Raw genomic sequence first — 23,694 nt, forward strand, 5'->3', positions numbered from 1 at the left:
CTATTGTAAAATAGATTGTGTCTGTAAAATGTGTATTGTATGTATAATTTGAAGGTAGAAGCATAAATGATATTGTTTATTAGTTTACTCCAATTGGGCGAGGGATGGTGGGGTTTGCAGGGAATAATAAAGGTATATTAAAAAAAATGTGTATATGTATGTATGTATGTATGTATGTATGTATGTATGTATGTATGTATGTATGTATGTATGTATGTATGTATGTATAAGTATATATATGTGTATATGTATGTATGTATGTATGTATGTATGTATGTATGTATGTATGTATGTATGTATGTATGTATGTATGTATGTATGTATGTATGTATGTATGTGTAAGTATATATATGTATATGTATGAATGTTTATGCATATATGTATATGGGTATGTGTATATGTTTGTTTTTAGAAAGATATATTTACCCCCAAAATGTATGGGGGATTTGAAATGATGCAGACAATTACGTTGATGGAAGCAACAATCTATCTGCAATGTTAATGCTGATTAACCCCTAAAACGGAGACGTGGCTGAGTCAAATAGGAATCCTGACTTAATGAACTTAAAATATCACACTTTATTGCAAATCTGTGGTTTATGTAAGAAAGTCCCACTTTAATTGACAATTGGCTGTTAATTAATGAGCGTTTAAGAATTGAGTGCCTTACGTCATTGTCAGGGGGCGATGGTGGTCACGTGCTGGTTTCAATTTCCTGTTTACCACTTGTTCCTTGAGACAGTTCATTTCAACACTTGCACATTCGTGTGATTTTGATCGAGAACAACAAATACGCATTTGAATCCCTGCAGCTACGGAATTAATCGTTTTGGAAACGTTCATATTTTTTTGTCATCTTTGCCTTGCGGAAATTAAGACGTGACATTGAGGAAATGCGTGAGTAGGCCAGGAGTCCTTGAGATTTCCTAAGTCAGGCCCCCGGACTACATGATTGAAGCTCGTAACGTTAGTATTACTCTGTCAACACCAAACATACGCGTGATGAGGGCAAGGACTACAAACAAGTCAGCTGGGTGATCGTCTGCATTCAATTTTAAAGGCTAACTTTTGGTAATGTGGTGGTTTTAACTTAGAGCGTGGATACGTTCTAAAATTAGCTAAGTTAACTAGATAAAGTTAGCTAACGTTAGTCAACCAAATCACCACCTCCGGCTAAGTTAGCCACGTTACCTACAGCCTTGCCTGGACAGTTTTGCCTGGAAGATTTAGTTAGACGCCCTTGTTTGTAGAGGGTTCCAACCCGGCGGTGCCCTGCATTCAGGAAAAATACCCGGCTCCGGCCCCTTCAAGCGGGCAGTCAGAAATAAACTGGCTGGGAAGGGATGGCCTGGTGGCTCTTCCCGTTCCCAATGTGCTGCGGTGTTTGAGGGCGGACGAGTTCGGATAGAGCCCAAGGTGGGTCGCGGAACGATGATGGCTGCATCCCCGTCTGTGTCTGGGAGCCTAACGGCCTCCGGACAAACGTTATCCGGCAGAAAGAGCGAGGAAATAGCGGATTTGATAGATTTGTTTTCGAAGACACAGTACAGAGCGAAAGAAGTCTCCCGACGGGTAAGTTAGCGGTCCTCAACATGCATGTGTTTGTATTATCATAATTGCTGCATGTCATATAATAGCCCAGCTTTAGCTATGTATTTTCCCAGAGATGGTCTACCATTTACTCTCGATCACGACTCTCCGTTCATATTGCATTACACAAGTCACTCGACGAAGGCGTCTTCTGTAGTGTTTTTTTTTGTTAAGATCCATGACTCTCGGTCTAAATTAACATATTTAATTTCTGCGTGAAATAATTTTAACAATACAAAATATTAAATTGATGCACACCTTGATAGGGTTGGGGTCGGTGTACCCACACAGCCATGCAGTGCCTTAAAGTATTCATACCCCTTGACTTACTCCATATGTTGTTACAGCCTTAATTCACAATTGATTTAAATATTTTTCTCACCCATCTACACACAATATCCCATAATGACAAAGTGGAAACATGTTTTTAGAAATCTTTACCAATTTATTAAAATTAAATACAGAAATATCTAATTTACATATACCACCCTATCCCTGAGTCAATACATGTTCGAATCAGCTTTGGCAGCAGTGAGTCTTTCTGAGTAAGTCTCGAAGGCCTTTCCACACCTGGATTGTGCAACATGTGCCCCAAATTCTTCCAGCTCTGTCAAATAGGTTGTTGAGCATTATTAGGCAATCATTTTCAAGTCTTGCCATCGGTTTTCAGGCAGATTTAAGTCAAAACTGTAGCTCGGCTACTCTGAAGTATTTCCTGTCTTTTTGGTGAGCAACTCCCATGTATATTTGGCTATGTGTTTTAGGTAATTGTCCTGCTGGAAGATAAATTCCCAGTGTCCCGGTGGAAAGCAGACAGAACCAGGTTTTCCTATAGCATTTTTCCTGTGCTTAGCTCCATTCCTTTTTCTTTTCTTATTCTGAAAAAAACTCCCCAGTTCTTACTGATTTTCAAGCATACCCATAACATGATGCAGCCACCACTATGCTTGAAAATATGGAGTGATAATCAGTAATACATTTGGAGCAAATTCAACACAACATTTTGTATTCAGGATAGTGAATTGCTTTGCCACATTTCTTACAGTCATACTTTAGTGCCTTGTTGCAAACAGGATCCATGTTTTGCAATATTTTTTTATTCTGTTCAGCCTTCCTTTTCACTCAGTCAATTAGGTTAATATTGTGGTCTAGCTACAGTGCTGATCCGTCTTCAGTTTTCTCCCATCACAGCCATTTAACTCTTAATTGTTTTAGTCATCATTGGCCTCATGGTGAAATTCCAGAGCGGTTTCCTTCCTCTCCATCAATTGAGTTAGGAAGGACGCCTGTATCTGCGTAGTGACTGAATTGATACACCATCCAAAGGGGAATTAATAATAACTTCACCATGCTCAAAGGGATATTCACTGTCTGCTTTTCAAAAACATTTGACCCATCTAGTAATAGGTGCCCTTTGCAAGGCATTGGAATACCTCCCTGGTCTTTGTGGTTGAACCTGTGTTTGAAATTCACTGCTTGACTGAGGGACCTTACATATAATTGTATGTGTGGGGTACAGAGATGAGGTAGTCCTTCAAAAATCATGTTAAACTCCCCATCAACCAGTGCACACAGTGATTCCATTAGTGCTGTCCCCGACCAAAAACAAATATTGGTTGACTGAAAGTTGTCTGTTCTTTCGACCAATCAATTGGTTGAAATTTTAAATGTGTATTTTTCCATATCTATGCATTGAGCTTGTCTGATCCTTGAAGTGCACTGTTTGATGAAATAGGAACAGTTTCATTTAATGTATAAAAACTTCTTCGTATCTTAATATGATTGTCATGTGGTTAATGAATTTTCTAAATGAAAATGATACAAACCTAAAAAGTAACTTCTATTGCCATTGCCGACTATGTAAAAATAGCATATAAAGCCTGCAAATAAAAACATTGCAGCCTGCAGTTGAGAATACCCTGATAAAAGTTCATATCCTATCACATTGGCTACGCATGGCCTGTCTGCAATGAAATTGAAACATTAGATCAACAATTTGTCTGACCCAAAGTGCATACCAGGATACTTGCAACATTGTATAAAATATTCTGGGTCCTCAGTTTCCCATGCCAGTGAGCTCTGGACAGACACAGCTGTAGGCTTTTTATGTAAAGCATAAGAAGTAATCAGGTAGGCATATTTTTATGACATTTCTAATGGATCATAGCATGACATTTTCCCTTTCACGCTGAGCGGTTATCGAAAGTGAGAGAGCTGAAAAATATATTTCAAATGCACTGAGGAACTATTTTCATTATCAATGGATGTAAAACCAGACTTTGTTTGCTTGCTGTTTGAGGTGAAGAAAACATTACTTTGAGAAACTCCACAGCTCATCAGTGGTGGTCCGTCAAGCCAATCAGAAATACACTCAGAGCCCCAAATGGGAAATTTGTGACCCACCGCCTTGATTCAGGCTTATGAAATGGTGTTTTTTAAATATATTTTTTTAACGTTGGATCAAGGTAGACTCAGTGCTACAAAATCGTATATTATAAACTTCAGCTGATGTTCTGAAAGAGCTGCAAAATCTGGACCCCTACAAATCAACTGGGCCTGACAATCTGGACCCTCTCTTTCTAAAATTATCTGCCACAATAGTTGCAACCCTTATTACTTGCCTGTTCAACCTCTTTCGTATCGTCTGAGATCCCCACAGATTGGATAGCTGTCGTGGTCATCGTCCTTTTCAAAGGGGCTGACACTAGACCCAAACTGGTATCGACCTATATCCATCCTGCCTTTCTAAAATCTTTGAAAGACAAGTTAACAAACAGATCACCGACCCCTTCGAATCCCACCTTACCTTCTTCACTATGCAATCTGGTTTCTGAGCTGGTCATGGGTGCACCTCAGCCACGCTCAAGGTCCTAAACGATATCATAACCGCCATCAATAAAAGACAGTACTGTGCAGCCGTCTTCATTGACCTGCCCAAGGCTTTCGACTCTGTCAATCACAGCATTCTTATCGGCAGACTCCATAGCCTTGGCTTCTCAAATGACTGCCTCGCCTGGTTCACCGATTACTTTTCAGATAGAGTTCAGTGTGTCAAATCGGAGGGCCTGTTGTCCGGATCTCTGGCAGTCTCTATGGGTGTGCCACAAGGTTCAATTCTTGGGCCAACTCTTTTCTCTGTATACAGTTGAAGTCGGAAGTGTACATACACTTAGGTTGGAGTCATTAAAACTAGTTTTTCAACCACTCCACAAATTTCTTGTTAACTAGATTTGGCAAGTCGGTTAGGACATCTACTTTGTGCACGACACAAGTAATATTTCTGACAATTGTTTAGACAGTGCGTTATAAGTGAAATAATCACAATTCCAGTGAAGTCAGTAGTTTACATACACTGAGTTGACTGTGCCTTTAAACGTCTTGAAAAAAATCCCGAAAATTGTCATAGGCTAATTGACATCACACCTGACGGTACCATGTTCATCTGTACTAACAGTACGCAAGTATAAACACCATGGGACCATGCAGCCGTCACACAGCTTAGGAATGAGACGCGTTCTGTCTCCTAGAGATGAACGTGCTTGGGTGCAAAAAGTGCAAATCAATCCCAGAACAACAGCAAAGGACCTTGTAGAGATGCTGGAGGAAGCAGGTACAAAAGTGTCAATATCCACAGTAAAACGAGTTCTATATTGACATAACCTGAAAGGCCGCTCAGCAAGGAAGAAGCCACTGCTGCAAAACTGCCATTAAAAAAAAGCCAGACTATGGTTTGCAACTGCACATTGGGACAAAGATGGTAGTTTTTGGAGAAATGTCCTCTGATCTGATGAAATAAAAATAGAATGGTTGGCCATAATGACCGTCGTTATGTTTGGAGGAAAAAGGGGGAGGCTTGCAAGCCGTGAAGCACAGGGGTGGCAGCATCATGTTGTGGGGGTGATTTGCTGCAGCAGGGACTGTGCACTTCACAAAATAGATGGCATCATGAGGGAGGAATATTATGTGGCTTTATTAAAGCAACATCTCAAGACATCAGTCAGGAAGTTAAAGCTTGGTCAAAATTGGGTCTTCCAAATTGACAATGACCCCAAGCATACTTCCAAAGTTGTGGTAAAATGGCTTAAGGACAACCGTCAAGGTATTGGAGTGGCCATCACAAAGCCCTGACCTCAAACCCATAGACAATTTGTGGGCAGAACTGAAAACGTGTGTGCGAGCAAGGAGGCCTACAAACCTGACTCAGCTACACCAGCTCTGTCAGGAGGAATGGGCCAAAAATCACCCAACTTATTGTGGGAAGCTTGTGGAAGGCTAACCGACACTGTTAACCCAGGTTAAACCATTTAAAGGCAATGCTACCAAATAATAATTGGGTCTATGGTAACTTCTGACCCACTTGGAATATAATGAAGGAAATAAAAGCTGCAATAAATAATTCTCTCTACTATTATTCTGACATTTCACATTCATAAAATAAAGTGGTGATCCTAACTGACCCAAGACAGGGAATTTGTGCTAGGATTAAATGTCAGGAATTGTGAAAAGCTGAGTTTAAATGTATTTGGCTAAGGTGTATGTAAACTTCCTACTTCAACTGTATATCAATGATGTCGCTCTTGCTGCTGGTCATTGTTTGATCCACCTCTACGCAGACGACACCATTCTGTATACATCTGGCCTTCCTTTGGACACTGCTAACAAACCTCAACGAGCTTTGACACCATACACTCCTTCCGTGGCCTCCAACTGCGTTTTAAATGCTAGTAAACGCAGTTGTAATTATTCCACCTCTATTGCCTTACCTCCCTACTCTTCTACATTTGCACACACTGTACATAGATTTTCTATTGTTATTGACTGTGCGTTTGTTTGTTACGCTGTTGTTTTTGTCGCTTTGCTTTATCTTGGCCAGGTCGCAGTTGTAAATGAGAACTTGTTCTCAACTGGCATATCTGGTTAAATAAAGGTGAAATTAAAAAAGTTGAGGAACAATGGGAAAAGTTATTTTCCTTTGACAGTTGATTAACTTGTATCCCCACTTTTGAGATTGTCTCTTGAATGTTTTGGTTCACCTAATGGAGAGCTTGTTCACACCCTCTTAAGCCCCACCCATATCTTTACATTAAGGATAAATTCCAGGTAAAAATACACCATCTAGTTTTTGGCATTACATTTTATTGGTTACATACAAGTGTTTAGCAGATGTTATTGCTGGTGTAGCAAAATGCTTGTGTTTCTAGATCTGACACTGCAATAATATCTAACAAGTAATATTTTACATCATATACACACGTCTAAGTAAAGGAATGGATTTAAGAATATATACATTTATGGATGAGCAATGTCAGAGCGGCATAGACTAAGATACAGTAGAATAGAATACAGTGTATACATACGAGATGATTAATGCAAAATATGTAAACATTATTAAAAGTGGCCTGTGATTTCAAAGTCTGTATTTAGGCAGCAGCCTCTAATGTGCTAGTGTTTGCTATTTAACAGTCTGATGTCCCTGAGATTAAGCTTTTTCAGTCTCTCGGTCCCAGCTTTGGTGCACCTGTACAGATGATAGTGGGGTGAAAAGGCTGTGGCTCGGGTGGTTGTTGTCCTTGATGATCTTTTTGGCCTTCCTGTGACATTGGGTGATGTTGGTGTCCTGGAGGGCAGGTAGTTTGTCCCCGGTGATGCGTTGGACAGACTGCACTACCCTCTGGAGAGCCCTGCGGTTGTGGGCGGTGCATTTTCCATAGCAGGCAGTGATACAGCCTAACACAATGCTCCCAATTGTGCATCTGTAAAACTTTGAGGGTTTTAGGTGCCAAGCCAAATTTATTCAGCCTCTTAAGGTTGAAGAGACGCTGTTTCCCCTTCACCACACTGTCTGTGTGGGTGAACTATTTCAGTTTGTCAGTAATGTGTACACCGAGGAACTTGAAGCTTTCAACCTTCTCAACTGCGGTCCCGTCTGTGGATAGGGAGGTGCTCCCTCTGTTTCCTGAAGTCCACAATCATCTTTTTTTGTTTTGTTGAGTGAGAGGTTATTTTCCTGGCACCACACTCTGAGCCCTCACCACCTCCCTGTAGGCTGCCTCGTCATTGTTGGTTATCAAGCCTACTACTGTTGTCGTCTGTAAACTTGATGATTAGGTTGGAGGTGTGCTTGGCCACGCAGTCATGGTGAACAGGGAGTACAGGAGTTGGCTGAGCACGCACCCTTGTGGGGCTCCGGAGTTGAGGATCAGTGGAGTGACTGTTTTCTAATTTCATCACCTGGGGCGGCCCGTCAGGAAGTCCAGGACCCAGTTGCACAGGGCGGGGTTCAGACCCAGGGCCTCAAGCTGAATGATGAGCTTGGAGGGTACTATGGTGTTGAATGCTGAGCTATAGTCAATGAACAGCATTCTTACATGGATATTCCTCTTGTCCAAATGGGATAGGGGCAGTGTGTATTTGATTGTGAGGTGTTCTAGGTAGAGGTTGACTGATTTTTATGATCTTTCAACGCCGATACCGATTATTGGAGAACCAAAAAAAGCCGATACCGGTTAATTGGCCAATTTTTATTTATTTGTAATGATGACAATTACAACAATACTGAATGGACACTTATTTTAACTTAATATAATACATCAATAAAAATCAATTTAGCTTCAAATAAATAATGAAACATGTTTGGTTTAAATAATGCAAAAACAAAGTGTTGGAGAAGTAAAAGTGCAATATGTTCCATGTAAAAAAGCTAACGTTTCAGTTCCTTGCTCAGAACATGAGAACATATGAAAGCTGGTGGTTCCTTTTAACATGAGTCTTCAATATTTCCAGGTAGGAGGTTGTAGTTAATATAGTACTTATAGGACTATTTCTCTCTCTACCATTTGCGTTTCATATACCTTTGACTATTGGATGTTCTTATATGCACGTTACTATTGCCAGTGGTACCGTATAGCTTCCATCCCTCCTCGCCCCTACCTGTGCTTGAACCAGGAACACATCGACAACAGCCACACGTTACCCACCAACAGCAGCGTTACCCATCGCTCCACAAAAGCCGCGGCCCTTGCAGAGCAAGGGGAACAACTACTCCAAGTCTCAGAGCGAGTGATTTTTGAAACGCTATTAGCACGTACCCCGCTAACTAGCTAGCCATTTCATATCGGTTACAACAGCCATTAGGCTGATAGGCTTGAAGTCATAAACAGCTGTGCTTGCGAAGAGCTGAGGGCAAAGCGCACAAAAGTGCTGTTTGAATGAATGCTTACGAGCCATCGCTCAGACTGCTCTATCAAATCATAGACTTAATTATAACATAAAACACAAATACGAGCCTTTGGTCATTAATAGTTTCCGGATTCGACCATATCATTTCGAAAACAACATTTATTATTTCAGTGAAATACGGAACTGTTTGGTATTTTATCTAATGGGTGGCATCCCTAAGTCTAAATATTCTTGTTACATTGTACAACCTTCAATGTTATGTCATAATTCCGTAAGATTCTGGCAAATTAGTTCGCAATGAGCCAGGCTGCTCAAACTGTTGCATATACCCTATCGCTGCATGCAATGAACGCAAGAGAAGTGACACAATTTCACCTGGTTAATATTGCCTGCTAACCAGGATTTCTTTTAGCTAAATATGCAGGTTTAAAAATATATACTTCTGTGTATTGATTTTAAGAAAGGCATTGGTGTTTATGGTTAGGTACAGTCGTGCAACGATTGTGCTTTTTTTCGCAAATGCGCTTTTGTTAAATCATCACCCAGCGTTGCATCGATTATATGCAATGCAGGACACGCTAGATAAACTAGTGATTATGATTGATTGATTTTTTTTGTTTTTATAAGATAAGTTCAATGCTAGCTAGCAACTTACCTTGGCTTCTACTGCATTCACATAACAGGCAGGCTCCTTGTGGAGTGCAATGAGAGGCAGGTGGTTAGAGCGTTGGACTAGTTAACCGTAAGGTTGCAAGATTGAATCCCAGAGCTGACAAGTTAAACATCTGTCGTTCTGCCCCTGAACAAGGCAGTTAACCCACCGTTCCTAGGCCGTCATTGAAAATAAGAATGACTGACTTGCCTAGTTAAGTAAAGGTGTAAAAATATCGATTTCCGATTTAATCGGTCGACCTCGGTTGGGTGAACAAAAGGACTTGAGTTCCTGTATGTTATCACAATCGCACCATGAGTCGTTACTAAATGAAACATACACCCCCGCCCTTCTTCTTCCCGGAGAGATATTTATTCCTATCTGCACGATGAACTGAAAACCCAACTGGCTGGACCCAGTAAGACAGTATATCCCTAGAGAGCCATGTTTCCGGAAAACGGATTGTTACAATCCCCGATTTCTCTCTGGAAAGAAACCCTCGCCCTGAGCTCGTAAACTTTATTATCTATAGACTGAACATTAGAGAGTAATATACTCTGAAGCGGTGGGTGGTGTGCGCGCCTCAGTCGGACTATAAGACCACTTCGAATACCTTTCCTCTGCCGGTGGTGTTTCGGGTCACCCTCTGGAATAATTTGATTTGCCTTAGGGGGTGTGAACAAAGGATCTGTTTCAGGGAAGTCATATTCCTGGTCGTAGTGCTGGTGTGATACCGCCGCTCTGATATCCAATAGTTCTTCCAGACTGTATGTAATAACCCCAAAAATGTTCTGGGCTAATAAAGTGCCAGAAATTATACATAAACTAAATGCTGCCAAGTTTCCTAAGAGCTAGAAGCACGGCAGCCCTCTCTGTCGGCACCATTTTTACACAACAATATCCTAATCTGACTTTGAAAGTGTTCAGGTAAATTATTATATAATTATTAGATACAGTGGGGCAAAAAAGTATTTAGTCAGCCTCCAATTGTGCAAGTTCTCCCACTTAAAAAGATGAGGCCTGTAATTTTCATCATAGGTACACTTCAACTATGACAGACAAAATGAGGACATTGCCTCCAGAAATTCGCATTGTAGGATTTTTAATTAATTCATTTGCAAATTATGGTGGCTTCTTCCTTTCTGAGCGTTATGTCGATATAGAACTTGTTTTACTGTGGATATAGACACTTTTGTACCGGTTTCCTCCAGCATCTTCACAAGGTCATTTGCTGTTCTGGGATTGATTTGTACTTTTCACACAAGTACGTTCATCTCTAGGAGACGGAACGCGTCTCCTTCCTGAGCTTTTTGACAGCTGCGTGGTCTCGTGTGGTCTATTGTTTGTACAGATGAACGTGGTACCTTCTGGCGTTTGAAAATTGCTCCCATGGATGAACCAGACTTGTGGAGGTCTACTTTTTTTCCCTTCTGATTTTGGTGATATATGTGATGGGAAATTAGTAGACACTAACAAACAAACGCAAACAACTCACACACTTAATTTATGAAACAATGAATGTGCACATATTGGGGTGAGAGTGTATTCTGGAGAGAGACTTGCATTGTGCATCTTAGCCACACTCTCCTTCTTGGACTGTGCCATCCCCGCGGCCTCCACATTGGCTTAGTCTCTGCCTCCGCAATGGATTAGTTAGATGAGATGCCCGTTTTATTTGCGCCGTCTCTGCTTGACTAAAACAATATCTTGGTCGACAAACAGCCTATCGACCATACAATCTACCAGTTCACTAATTGGGGGTAGCCCTTGAGGCCATACAAGATATGTGACTTGTTAAGCACATTTTTACTCCTGAACTTATTTAGGCTTGAAATAACAAAGGGGTTGAATACTAATTCACTCGACATTGCATCTTTTCATTTTTAATGAAAAAGAAAACAAATGACAAAATAATTCCACCTTGACATTATGCGGTATTGTGTGTAGTCTATTGACAACTCTCAATTGAATCCATTTACATTTCAGGCTGTAAAATAACCGCGTGGAAAAAATCAAAGGGTGTGAATACTTTTCTGACGGCATTGGGTGTCCATGTTACACCGCTTGTTTCCCGGGATAGCATTCCATGAGAGAAACAATTGTTTTTAATTTGAAGCTAGACCTATACATTGTAAACCAACAAAGTCTCATTTGACAACATAGACACAGGCTACACAATGAAGTAATGGGTGTGGGATAATGAAAGAACAGTCATCTTATTGGTTCATACTCTTAAGTGGGATTTCATGTCATTAGTTGAAATGACCAAACAAGCAGTGGGAAATCTTAAAAATGGCACTTGCGTACAATATGTATGGATTTTCTTATTAATGTCACCGCACTCTTGACAGAAACCATGGGGGATGGAAATAAAATGTTGGACATGGGACAAAAAACATACATTGACCCTGTTTGTGTCCACATGATTAAGATGCACGTCCTTTTTTTCCTTTCCCAGGGGGAATTTCTGACTAACAGACTAACAATAACCACTTTGATATTTGTGCCTTACAGGTCGAGACGATAGAGAAGCGTTGCTTGGAACTCTTCGGCCGAGACTACAAGTACAGCGTCATCCACAACACCAACGGCGAGGTGTGTGGCCACTACCCACAGCAGATTGTCTTCCTGGAGTATGAAAGCACCGAGCTCCATAAAGACAGGTATTTAGCCTACTACCTACGTTACCTTAGCCTCGGTGATTACCTTGTTGTGTCAGAAAATATTAGGCCTGCTAGATGTCCAATCTGTGCTGCTTCCCTACTTGTTTCCTCAACTCCTCTCAAAGGTCATTGGAGGAGGAGGTCCAAGGGAGGGACCATGATCCTCTTTTCCAATTCGCTTTCAAAGCAATGGAGGAAACAAGCAAGGATTTGACAGTTAATCAAGGACACTTAGTAACTAAATACAGTGTTTATTTGTGTCTTCCATAGTCCACTGTACATATTCACACAGAGTCTGAGTAAGAGTGTTGATCTAAGCCCCTAGGATCAGGTCCCCCTGTCCGTATAGCCCAATCAATTCATTATCTTAAAAGCAAAGTCCTTCTACTCTGAGATGCTTTGTGAATATGGGCCCTGACCTGTTTTTGGACAGAAACTAAACAGATTTAATATAGTTCAGTCCACATCGTCACGAGTCATGATTCATGACACAGGGGGTTTAAAATGATGTGCCCATTTTCATGTCCGAGGTCATATGTATTGTGTGAATCAACAGGAAACAGTACGGGAATGTTCTATTTTGGTACGTGTTTGGGAAATAGAATATGTGCTTTTGACCTATGAGCAGAGCAGCGCAACACTAATAAGATCCACACAGTTAAGACGTCTCGACGTTCCAAAATGTGCTTGTCAGGCAAGATGACGATGTTTATGAGGAGAATGCCCTCCCTTCAGGCATTATGATTCTGGATGCGTGTCTGTGCCCTGCTCCGTAGTTTCCCTCTACGCAAATTCACAATTTAGGGAAATCGTCCACTCAATAATTCATAAAAACACCCCATAACGTTTTCACCCAACCGTAATATCTAGAGCAAACGCGTTACTTTTAGTTGAGCGGCTTCACTGCAAGTGGATTGTTTTTAAAAATGTGAAGAAATAATAGGGAATAGGATGCCATTTAGGATTCTACATCTTGAGTTGAAACGTCCTCCTCCTCCATTCACCCACCCCTGCACTTCCTGCACTGTTTACTTTTCTAATTATGATGGTAACAAGTTCATAGTAACAATAAGGCACCACTGGGGTTTGTGGGATATGGTCAATATACCACAGCTAAGGACTGTATCCATTGCTATATTGAGGATTATGATCCATATATTGCTTTGTCATAATAGAGCCACGAAGATGATGTATTGCTGATCTATTTATGATGATCCATATATTGATGGGTGTGTCCCCAGATTTGAGAGCACGGTTCAGATCACCAAGCTGCAGGACCTGGTGAACCGCAGTAAGATGGCCCGCTGCCGAGGGAGGTTCGTCTGCCCAGTCATCCTCTACAATGGCAAAGTACAACTTTGAGATATATTTATTTTTACCTTTCTGTATTTCTTTTCCTATGTCTCGCCTTCATTTCACCAGGAAGTTAGTCCCTTTGCAGTCCGGAGACCTCAGCCCTGTTTGAATACTTTATCAAATGCGCCCTTCTTTCCTCCATTCCTTGGGGTAATCACTGATCTGGTCAGACATAATTAGTGAAGTCAATGCAGTGGAATGCTTGCCAACACTAGCCTAATCCTGTCATGTCAGATCAGTGATTGCTTCGAGGAAGGATGTATTTTTAAGAGCATTTGAACAGGGCCCTCAAGTCACCTCTAGCCGGCTTGGCACATTCCTTTCTGAGATCTTTAATTTATAGAAGTGTAATTTTGTAGTTAATAGCTTTTTAATGCCATACTTTCAGGCAGTATTTTAGATTGAGTTCAAATGCTGTCTTCACTTATTTTAACAGCTAGGCTTGTTACTGCTTTGCTATTAGCCTACTATGGTTATTACGACCACGTTTGTCATTTGTAATTAAGGAGGGGGGTGAAAGCTTCTCTTAAAACTTTGCATTTCTAGTTTGGAACTGTTTTAGCCTGGGCTGCTGTATGTTCCCTTTTCTGTTTGTGATCTGTCACAACGTTTAAATATGGCCTCTCCCTTTTGATTTTCTGCAAATCTTTGAAAACCTGTTGAGCATTGTTTTTAAATACTTCTTGCCTTTTGAGCAAAGAAGTGAACGTGTCAAAAACAACAAGGACTTGATTGACTGGTTTATAGACTATTGAGATGAGGAGTATGCTAACGTGTGTGTGTGTGTGTGTCTAATACTTATCCTGTGTTGTCTTCCATTGCAGCATATTTGTCGGTCGTCCACTTTGGCAGGCTGGGGGGAGCTATACGGACGCACCGGCTACAACTACATCTTCTCCGGTGAGACTGACAAAAAGTCAATCTTGTTAGCAAGGGGATCTAGTTCAGGGCCGTATTCACAAAGCATCTCAGAGTAGGTCTATGATCATTTTTTTCTCTTTTGCTTTATATTTATAAGATTACATGGACAGGGGAACTTGATCCTAGACCAGTACTCTTTGGCGGATGGATGGGGATGTTTTTGGGTGGACTGTGGGAGGGGTTTTGGATAGTTGAGCGGCTTCATTGCAAGTGGATTGTGTTTTAAAATTCAATAAGAAATAGGGGGCCTCCTGAGTGGTGCAGCGGTTTAAGGCACTGAGGCATCACTAGAGACCTGGATTTGATACCAGGCTGTGTTACAGCCTGCCGTAATCGGGAGTCCCTTGAGGCGTCGTACAATTGGCCCAGCGCCATCCGAGTTAGGGGAGAGTTTGGCCGGCTTGGATGTCCTTGTCCCATTGCACTCGAGTGACTCCTTGTGGCGTGCCGGGCGCCTGCAAGCTAGCTTCGGTTACCAGTTGTACGGTGTTTTCTTCGACACATTGGTGTGTCTGGCTTTAGGGGTAAGCGAGCAGTGTGTCAAGAGGCAGTGTGGCTTGGCAGGATCGTGTTTCGGGGGACGCGTGGTTTTCGACCTTCGCCTCTCCCGAGTCCGTACGGGAGTTGCAGCAGCGAGACTAGGCTGTAACTACCAATTTGAATATCACAAAATTGAGGAGAAAAAAATGGGTAAAAGATTGAAATATGTACATTTTAGGAATAGGATGCCATTTAGGGCTCTGTCTAAATATTGAGTTGTAACGTCCTCCTCCATTGTTCTCCTACCCTGCTCCAGGGGTGCTGCCTGTACTGCAGTTGGCCCTGTACTGCAGTTGGCCCTGTACTGCAGTTGGCCCTGTACTGCAGTTGGCCCTGTACTGCAGTTGGCCCTGTACTGCAGTTGGCCCTGTACTGCAGTTGGCCCTGTACTGCAGTTGGCCCTGAACTGCTGGCTTCCAGCCTATTATACTGCGTACGCCTGTTATTAGCATTGCCTGTTAACAAAATTGGGCAATGTTTATATGACCCCCTTACAAACAGGCCCGTTATTGCCACATTCTTGCCTGCATTCGCCTTTTATACCTACCGTGCGCATGCCGGTGACGACTGGTCGTAGTGGTGGGTGTCTATTTGAATAATTGTATTAATTCGTTCAGGCCAGTCCTAAGAAACATTAAGGCTAATAGAATAGCTTATTTTTGTTTGTTTAATTACATCCAAATTAATTAAATAAATAGTTCATTATTTTTTAAATTTAACCGACAACATACCTGCCCCAATCAGTCAACACACACGTGTGTGTGTATATATATATATATATTTTATTTTTTATTTATAGTAAGAATATAACAGAATAAAATACATATTTTTATATATATATATATTTTTTTTATAGTAAGAATATAACAGAATAAAATACAAATAATATTTTTCCCATACAACTGTGTTTCATTAACATGTGGAGCCACTGTCATAAAGTTTTATTTTTAAACAGAGTCCGTGTTTTTTAAAGTCCACGTTTCATCTCTTTCCAACTTTCACTCCACTTTGTTTTAGGAGCAGGCGTATGGTGTTAATCCCAATTTATCTTCATGATACCGACAGAAAATCACAGCCATCCTATTTTAAAAGCATGTGAGTCTCGTGCTCATATTCCACAACCTCCGCACCCTTTTTGGAGTTGCCTGTACCCGATGGAGCAAAATTATAGGCCTACACTTGAATGTTAGGCTACATTATTGCATGCTAAATGTTTCTGATCTGTGATAGCTGTGCAAATGAATAGATGAGCTATACCGCCTCCCACTTATTTGCCCAGCCAGAGACCAATTAACCAAATAGCCTGTACGGATGGCGAGTCAGTGAAACAAAATCACATTGATTGAGCCGAGTCGGTGAAGGCACAGGCTTTTGATCCGGAGTAGGGCTAGGCAACTATGCGACTGCGAGTGAATAGCAAAAATGATCCACTTGTTAAACTACATGTTTAACTTGCTGGCAAAAGGTTCTAGTCAATGAGCAAACTAGAAACGATGATCACTAGCAGCCCTAACCTCAATTTAACTAACATTTCCCCAGCCTAATTGTAGCCTAATCCCAATCTCCAAATGGCGCTTCGGTGAAAACAAATTGATCAAGAGTAGTCCCCACGTGTCTTAAAGCAACACGACGGCGCTGCCCTAATCAAAATGTGGTCCACAAATCATTGTCTAGTTGTTTGTGCGCGCTGTCAGTGCGTGGTAAGTGGTGGGTCATCAAAGAGATGTGTGAATTGACATGCCTCGCAAAGTTTAGCCGGGAGGACAGTTAGCGGACGGGCGCTGCCGAGCGACCGTCAAGAACGTAATGCTTGTCAGTTGATCTATCACACCTCTGGGAGCTCTGGAATGATGAACTCTGTTCCACGATCAAACAGTGCTGCTATATTTCCACTTGTGATTGCTGCCGTCGATTCCCCATCATCTACTAAACTAAGCATTTGGCTTAGGTTAGTAGCTGATAGTAATATTGTGGTTTTGTCAGTAGTGCCCCATACATTCTGAAATAGATCTAAAACACCTTACAAACACTCCCGATTCAACTCCTATGAGAGAAGTATCCTAAAGTGTGTCCTCGTTGAATCGACTTTTACACGGAACCCAAACCGGCTGTGCACGTGCGCCATCGCGCATAAATGTATTTTGCCCCCCTACACCAAACGCAATCACAACACGCAGGTTAAAATATCAAAACAAACTCTGAACCAATTTGCGGACAGGTCGAAAAGCATTAAACATGTATGGCAATTTAACTAGTTGGCTTGCACTTGCTAGCTAATTTGTCCTATTTCACTAGATTGCTGTTGCTAGCTAATTTGTTCTGGGATATAACATTGCGTTGTTGTTGTTGTACTTGAAATGCACAAGTTCCGACAATTAATCCACAAATAAAACGGTCAACCGAATCGTTTCTAGTCATCTCTCCTCCTACCAGGCTTTTTCATCTTTGAACTTATATTGTGATTGTATTCTACACTTTCATAGTATTTCAGTCACCCACATGGGTATAACCAATGAGGAGATGGCACGTGGTTACCTGCTTCTATAAACCAATGAGGAGATGGGAGAGGCAGGACTTGCAGCGCGATCTGCTTCAGAAATAGGAATGACTTGTATGTTAGCCCTTGGCAACGCAGATGCTCGTTGAAGCTCGCGAGCAGTGTGGTTTCAATAATTGAATAACATGTATTCCTACATTTATTTTGCAATGCTCGTGCACGCGACGTGTCCGGTCTGTTCAGCATGTAAGAATTATATGGTAGTGACGCATCTCTCGTTCTCTCATTCGCTTTTTCTCTCCCCCTCTAGGTGGTACTGATGACACGTGGGGGGCAGAGTCCGAGCCAGAGGTTCCAGAGGAGGACAGTGTGAGGTTGGTGTCTTCTTACGTGATCCCGTGACGGTTGTTTGTTTTCCTTGCCTGATTTGAATGCTCAAAATGCCCCGTACATTTTTGTGGTCATTGGATGATGTCTAACATTTTCTTTGAACTCTTTCTCTCCATCCCGTCTCCCCCTTGCTACAGGAACGGGGACTCGCAACTCTTTGACAAGGTGCGGGGTCTGGACATCAAGCTGCTGCGCTACCTCTCTGTGCGCTACATCTGTGACCTCATGGTGGAGAACAAGAAGGTCAAGTTTGGCCTTAAGTAAGTCTCAGCTCACAGCCAGGGCTCTGAATTTATTTCTCCCCCCCTGCACATACACACACAGGAGGATATGTTCTGGGTCATTGGATCCTGCTCATGTTGGCCTTATGGTGACTTTATGTTATGTAATAAACAAGTATACACTTGTTTGGACGTTGACCTTTGCATGTGTGGCGGTGTGTGTTGTCTTTATTTATGTAGCTGCCTGCCTGCGTGCTTGTATGATTGTGATGTAATGTTGACGTGTGTGAGTGCATGGCGTGTGTGTGTGTCCGTCTGTTCACATACTTTCTATGGTTCGCCGGTTGTGCAGCTGTGTGTACATGTGTCACTGACCGTTAAGTCAGGCATCATGTCATGTATACACGTACGTTTTCATCACCTCCTGAATATTTTTTCTCTTTTCCACTTTTTACATTTTATTTTTTATCGTTCCCTATCTTCTCGTCTCTTCTCTGTCCAGTGTCACCTCGTCTGAGAAGGTGGATAAGGCCCAACGCTATGCGGACTTCACCCTGCTCTCTGTGCCTTACCCGGGTAAAGACAATTCTTTCATCCCCAAGCTACGTTTACATTTCAGTTCTTTGATAAAATATTCTCCTTTTTATTAGTAAAACCGGTTTCAGCAGTCTTGACAAATAAATCTAGTGTTAGGTAGATGACAGTAACTAGGCCTTACAATGCGTTTCTACATCTTATTAATAAACGTCTTCCCCAGAGAGATAGCTACAGACCTGGGATCAAATGCTATTTGCAATCATTTGAAACACTTAAACTTGGCTTGATTGAGTTTGACTGGCGCTATGGGTGATGCAAACTCCACCCATCTGGCACACCGGGCAGGCTAAAGCACTAAAAGTATTTGAAAGATTTCAAACTGTATTTGAACCCAGGACTAGCTAGAGTTCCTGTACTGTTCTCAATGCATACAGTTGTATCGTGACACCGGACCCCTCTCTCTGTGCTTCCAGGGTGTGAGTTCTTTAAGGACTACAAAGATCGAGACTACACCGCCGAGGGACTAGTATTCAACTGGAATCAGGTATGCGGGTCAATTTTAACATTTCCTGCATAGAAATATAGTTAATAGAAGGGATGAAATGCACTAAAACCTAGGCAATTGAACTGTGTACTGACCCATTCTAGTCGTTCTATGGTCATCTGATCTCAGATTGTGATGTATGATATGTTCATCCAGATTAATGATTTTCAGATTTTGAAACATACCATTTTTATTGTTGACAGGATTTTGTGGATGCTCCTTTGACAATCCCTGCGTGCTTTACCAAGAACTTGAGTATAAACTGGAGTGAATATCAGGTTAGTCTTTCTTTTCTCCCTCTTATGAGTATTTCCTCAGTTTTGTTGATAGGGAGAGAAGGACAGATAGGAGATTGTATCACAGGGCACTAGGCTGGATTCAAACTTATGCCAACACGTGTTTGTGTGTCGGAGGCAGTGGCCCAAACCACTAGACCACCATATCCGGTACATCTAACTTTCCAATTATACTTCAGTGAAATGTGATTCCAATTGTGCCACAGTATTACTGGTCTCACAGTGACCTCTGTTGGCCGTGGAACGGCATGGTTGCCGACCATTAATTTCTCATGTTGTCTTGACATTCTCTAAGACGGGTGTTTTCAAACCTCTCCTCAGGCACCCCCAGCCATTTCATGTATTTAATCCATTCCAGAGCGAGCACATCTGATTCAGTTTGTCAACTAATTATCAAGCCCTTGATTAGTTAACTCAAGTGAGCTAGTTCAGGGATACAACAAAATTGTGAGTAGGTTGGGGGTCCCTGAGGAGATTTTAGAAAACCGCTGCTGTAAGAGTTTGTTTTAATACATATTTTAGGTAATAAGAGATGTAAGTCGCCACACCAGGGCCACGTTCACTTGGCAAACGTTGCAGATAGAAATGTCATGAATCCTTATTCCAAATGTCAGAGAGGCATGTTTGTTCTACATAGAAATATGCTATCTGAACATTAGTGACATGCTGGATGCGCCCCTGGTGAAAACGTGCTGAAAGTCCTCATGTGTTCTTCTCTGTCCTTGTGTTTCAGTCTTGGGACCTGGTCCATCAGACCCAGAACTACCTGAAGCTGCTGCTTCACATCATCAACAGCGACGGTCAGTATGTGTGTGTGGGCCCGCGTGTTGGTTAAAGCTCCTTGGGGGCTGTAACCAATTTCTTCTTTCTGTCAGGGAGTAAAATGAACATGGCGTAAAGAGTGGGTAAGTCATATCATATCTCACATGGTCGTCTAGTGAGGGTCCCTGAGATGTAGGCCTCCAAAGTCAAACTTGACCCAGGGAAGACCAAAGGCTTATGTTGCCATTGTGCTGTTTAAATCCTCATCACTTACAAGTCACTATAAAAACCTGGTTCAATCCTTTGTTTCTCAAGTGTTTGTTATTTGGTTGTCTGATTTAAATCCGGCTGTATACAGCCTTACTCTGCTGGTTGTCTGTGCGGTTTGTCTTTCAGCTGCTTGCATTTGAGGGTTCGTGTTTGTATTTTCGATTACAGGCTCAAAATGGACAGAAACAAAGAACTTTCTTCTGAAACTCGTCAGTCTACTTTTGTTCTAAGAAATGAAGGTTATTCCATGTGAGAAATTGCCAAGAAACTGAAGATCTCGTACGACGCTGTGTATTATTCCCTTTACAGATCAGCTCAAACTGGCCCTAACCAGAATAGAAAGAGGAGTGGGAGGCCCTGGTGCACAACTGAGCAAGAGGACAAGTACATTTGTGCTTAGTTTGAGAACCAGACGCCACAAGTCTCAACTGGCAGCTTCATTAAATAGTACCCGCAAAACACCAGTCTCAACGTCAACAGTGAAGAAGCGACTTCTGGATGCTGGCCTTCTAGGCAGAGTTGCAAAGAAAAAAATATTTCTCTGACTGGCCAATAAAAAGAAAAGATTAAGATAGGCAAAGAACACGGACGGAGTATCTCTGCCCAGAAGGCCAGCATCCCGGATGAAGCTGCCAGTTGGTGACTTCTGAGGCGTCTGTTTCTCAAACTAAGCACTCTAATGTACTTGTCCTCTTGCTCAGTTGTGCACCAGGGCCTCCCACTCCTCTTTCTTTTCTGGTTAGAGCCAGTTTGCACTGTTTTGTGAAGGGGGTAGTACACGGCGTTGAACGAGATCTTCAGTTTCTTTACAATTTCTCGCATGGAATAACCTTAATTTCTCAGAACAAGAATAGACTGACTAGTTTCAGAAGAAAGTTCTTTGTTTCTGTCCATTTTGAGCCTGTAATCAAACCCATAAATGCTGATGCTCCAGATACTCAACCAGTCTAAAGAATGCCAGTTTAATTGCTTCTTTAATCACACAAGTTTTCAGCTGTGCTAACATAATTGCAAAAGGGTTTTCTAATGATCAATTAACCTTTTTAAAATGATACACTTGGATTAGCTAACACAACGTGCCATTGGAACACAGGACTGGTGGTTGCTGATAATGAGCCTCTATACGCCTATGTAGATATTCCATAATCAATCTGCCGTTTCCAGTTACAATAGTCATTTACAACATTAACAATGTCTACATTGTATTTCTGAACAATTTGATTTTTTAATGGGGGGGAAAAAAAGACATTTCCTTGTTTTTGAAAGAAAAGTTAACTATGGAACGGTGGTGTATATGGTTTAGTTGGGATGTATTTCTGGTGTGTATTTTCAGTCTACTGACACACGCGACGCAAACACTTGCACAATATGTAAGCAATAGCCGAGCCACCAGAATCACAGAAGGAACGTTGCCTCGCAATCAGCAGTGGCAAACCTACTCTCTCTAAAAAGTCAGGTCAACAATACTTTCCTGTGGAGATTTTTTTTCTCAAATGTCAAGCTGCTGAAAGACCAACCACACAGACAATCGGTAGAGTAAATTCAAATGTAATTTTAATCAACATTCTGGCTTGTAAGAAACATTTACTGATTATGCACTAATGTTTCAGGCTGGGTATGCCAACTAATTTTGTATGACAACCTGATTAATCAGTGATTTGATTTGACCTGTAGATGAGAGCGGTCTCCTGGTTCACTGCATATCTGGTTGGGACCGGACGCCTCTTTTCGTGTCCCTCCTGCGGCTCTCACTGTGGGCAGTAAGTGTTCTCGCTCTCATTCCTATCACCCTGTTTCTCTTTCTTTCCTATCCCACTTTTATTGCTCTGCCCCCCCCCACACACACACACACACTCCACCGCCACCCAGATATCAGTTTTGTAATTCAATTCAAAAGGCACTTCAAAATACATTTTTCTGGAATTCCATAATGAATTCATCTGCTTTCACCCCCGATGCCCCTCCCATTTGTCTTAACACGCAAGTCGAATTAAGATTCAAGACCCACTGCATAACACTAGAAAAGCCAGTTGAAATAGAGTTAATCACTTAAATTGAAAGAGTTATTTGGCAATGTTAAGGGTTTTAGAAACCTCCAGAATCTACCCTTTCTGATGTAGGAGGATTTGAAAAAGTCACTACCGCTTGTCTGTGGTTTGTCCTTCAGCCACTTTAATTTATTTTTTTACAAAATATCCACAGGAAAGTATTGTTGGCCTGACTTTTTAGAGAGCTGGTAGGTACAGTGCATTGGGAAAATATTCAAATCCGCTGACTTTTTCCTCATTTTAAGCTACAGCCTTATTCTAAAGTAGATAGATTAAAAACCTATTTTTACTTTGTCATTATTGGGTATTGTGTGTAGAGTATTTTTTTGATCCATCAAATTTATTTAAAGCCCTTACATCAGCTGATGTCACAAAGTGCTGGACAGAAACCCAGCCTAAAACCCCATACAGCAAGCAATGCAGGTGTAGAAGCACAGTGGCTAGGAAAAACTCCCTAGAAAGGCCAGAACCTAAGAAGAATCCTAGAGGAACCAGGCTATGAGGGGTGGCTAGACCTCTTCTGGCTGTGCCAGGTGGAGATTTTTTTTTTTCCTAATTTATCAGAAAATTGAAAACTTACCTTTTTTAACATAAGTATTCAGACACTCTGCTATTACCCACAAAATTTAGCTCAGGTGCATCCTGTTTCCATTGGTCATCTGTGAGATGTTTCTGCAACTTGATTGGAGGCCACCTGTGGTAAATTAAATTGATTGGACATGATTTGGAAAGACACACACCTGTCTATATAAGGTCCCACAGTTGACAGAAAAAAACAAGCCATGGGGTCGATGGAATTGTCCGTAGAGCTCCGAGACACGATTGTGTCAAGGCACAGATCTGGAGAATGGTACCAAAAATGGTCTGCAGCATTGATAGTCCCCAAGAACACAGTGGCCTCCTCCATTCTTAAATGGGAAAAGTTTAGATCACCAAGACTCTTCCAAGGGCTGGCCGCCCGGCCAAACTGCGCCATTGGGGAGGTGACCAAGAACCCGATGGTCACTCTGACAGAGCTCCAGAGTTCATCTGTGGGGATGGGAGAACCTTCCAGAAGGACAAGCATCTCTGCAGACTGTGGCGAAGGTTCACCTTCTAACAGGACGGCCTGAAGCACATAGCCAAGACAATGCAGGAGTGACTTTGGGACAAGTCTCAATGTTCTTGTGTGGCCCAACTAGAGTCCAGACTTGAACCCGATTTAGACGTCTCTGGAGGGACCTTCAAT

The 23,694-nt window shown here is 41.8% G+C and overlaps 1 protein-coding gene across 2 annotated transcripts in view; it reads left to right on the top strand.

The window, feature by feature from the left end:
- The first annotated feature begins 714 nt into the window (after positions 1 to 714).
- Positions 715 to 23,694, top strand: part of LOC135539592 (myotubularin-related protein 14-like) — a 42,743-nt gene continuing 19,763 nt past the window's right edge. For both annotated transcript variants that reach the window (XM_064965562.1, XM_064965563.1), the window contains exons 1-11: positions 715 to 1,572; positions 11,936 to 12,084; positions 13,326 to 13,434; positions 14,265 to 14,340; positions 17,709 to 17,772; positions 17,926 to 18,048; positions 18,512 to 18,585; positions 19,020 to 19,090; positions 19,294 to 19,368; positions 20,120 to 20,186; positions 22,093 to 22,178. In XM_064965562.1, the coding sequence (XP_064821634.1) occupies positions 1,432 to 1,572; positions 11,936 to 12,084; positions 13,326 to 13,434; positions 14,265 to 14,340; positions 17,709 to 17,772; positions 17,926 to 18,048; positions 18,512 to 18,585; positions 19,020 to 19,090; positions 19,294 to 19,368; positions 20,120 to 20,186; positions 22,093 to 22,178 (1,035 nt within the window). In that variant the 5' untranslated portion in view covers positions 715 to 1,431. The remainder of the gene's footprint in view (positions 1,573 to 11,935; positions 12,085 to 13,325; positions 13,435 to 14,264; positions 14,341 to 17,708; positions 17,773 to 17,925; positions 18,049 to 18,511; positions 18,586 to 19,019; positions 19,091 to 19,293; positions 19,369 to 20,119; positions 20,187 to 22,092; positions 22,179 to 23,694) is intronic.

Source organism: Oncorhynchus masou, chromosome 5 (assembly GCF_036934945.1).
Source record: "Oncorhynchus masou masou isolate Uvic2021 chromosome 5, UVic_Omas_1.1, whole genome shotgun sequence".
Classification (NCBI taxonomy): domain Eukaryota; kingdom Metazoa; phylum Chordata; class Actinopteri; order Salmoniformes; family Salmonidae; genus Oncorhynchus; species Oncorhynchus masou.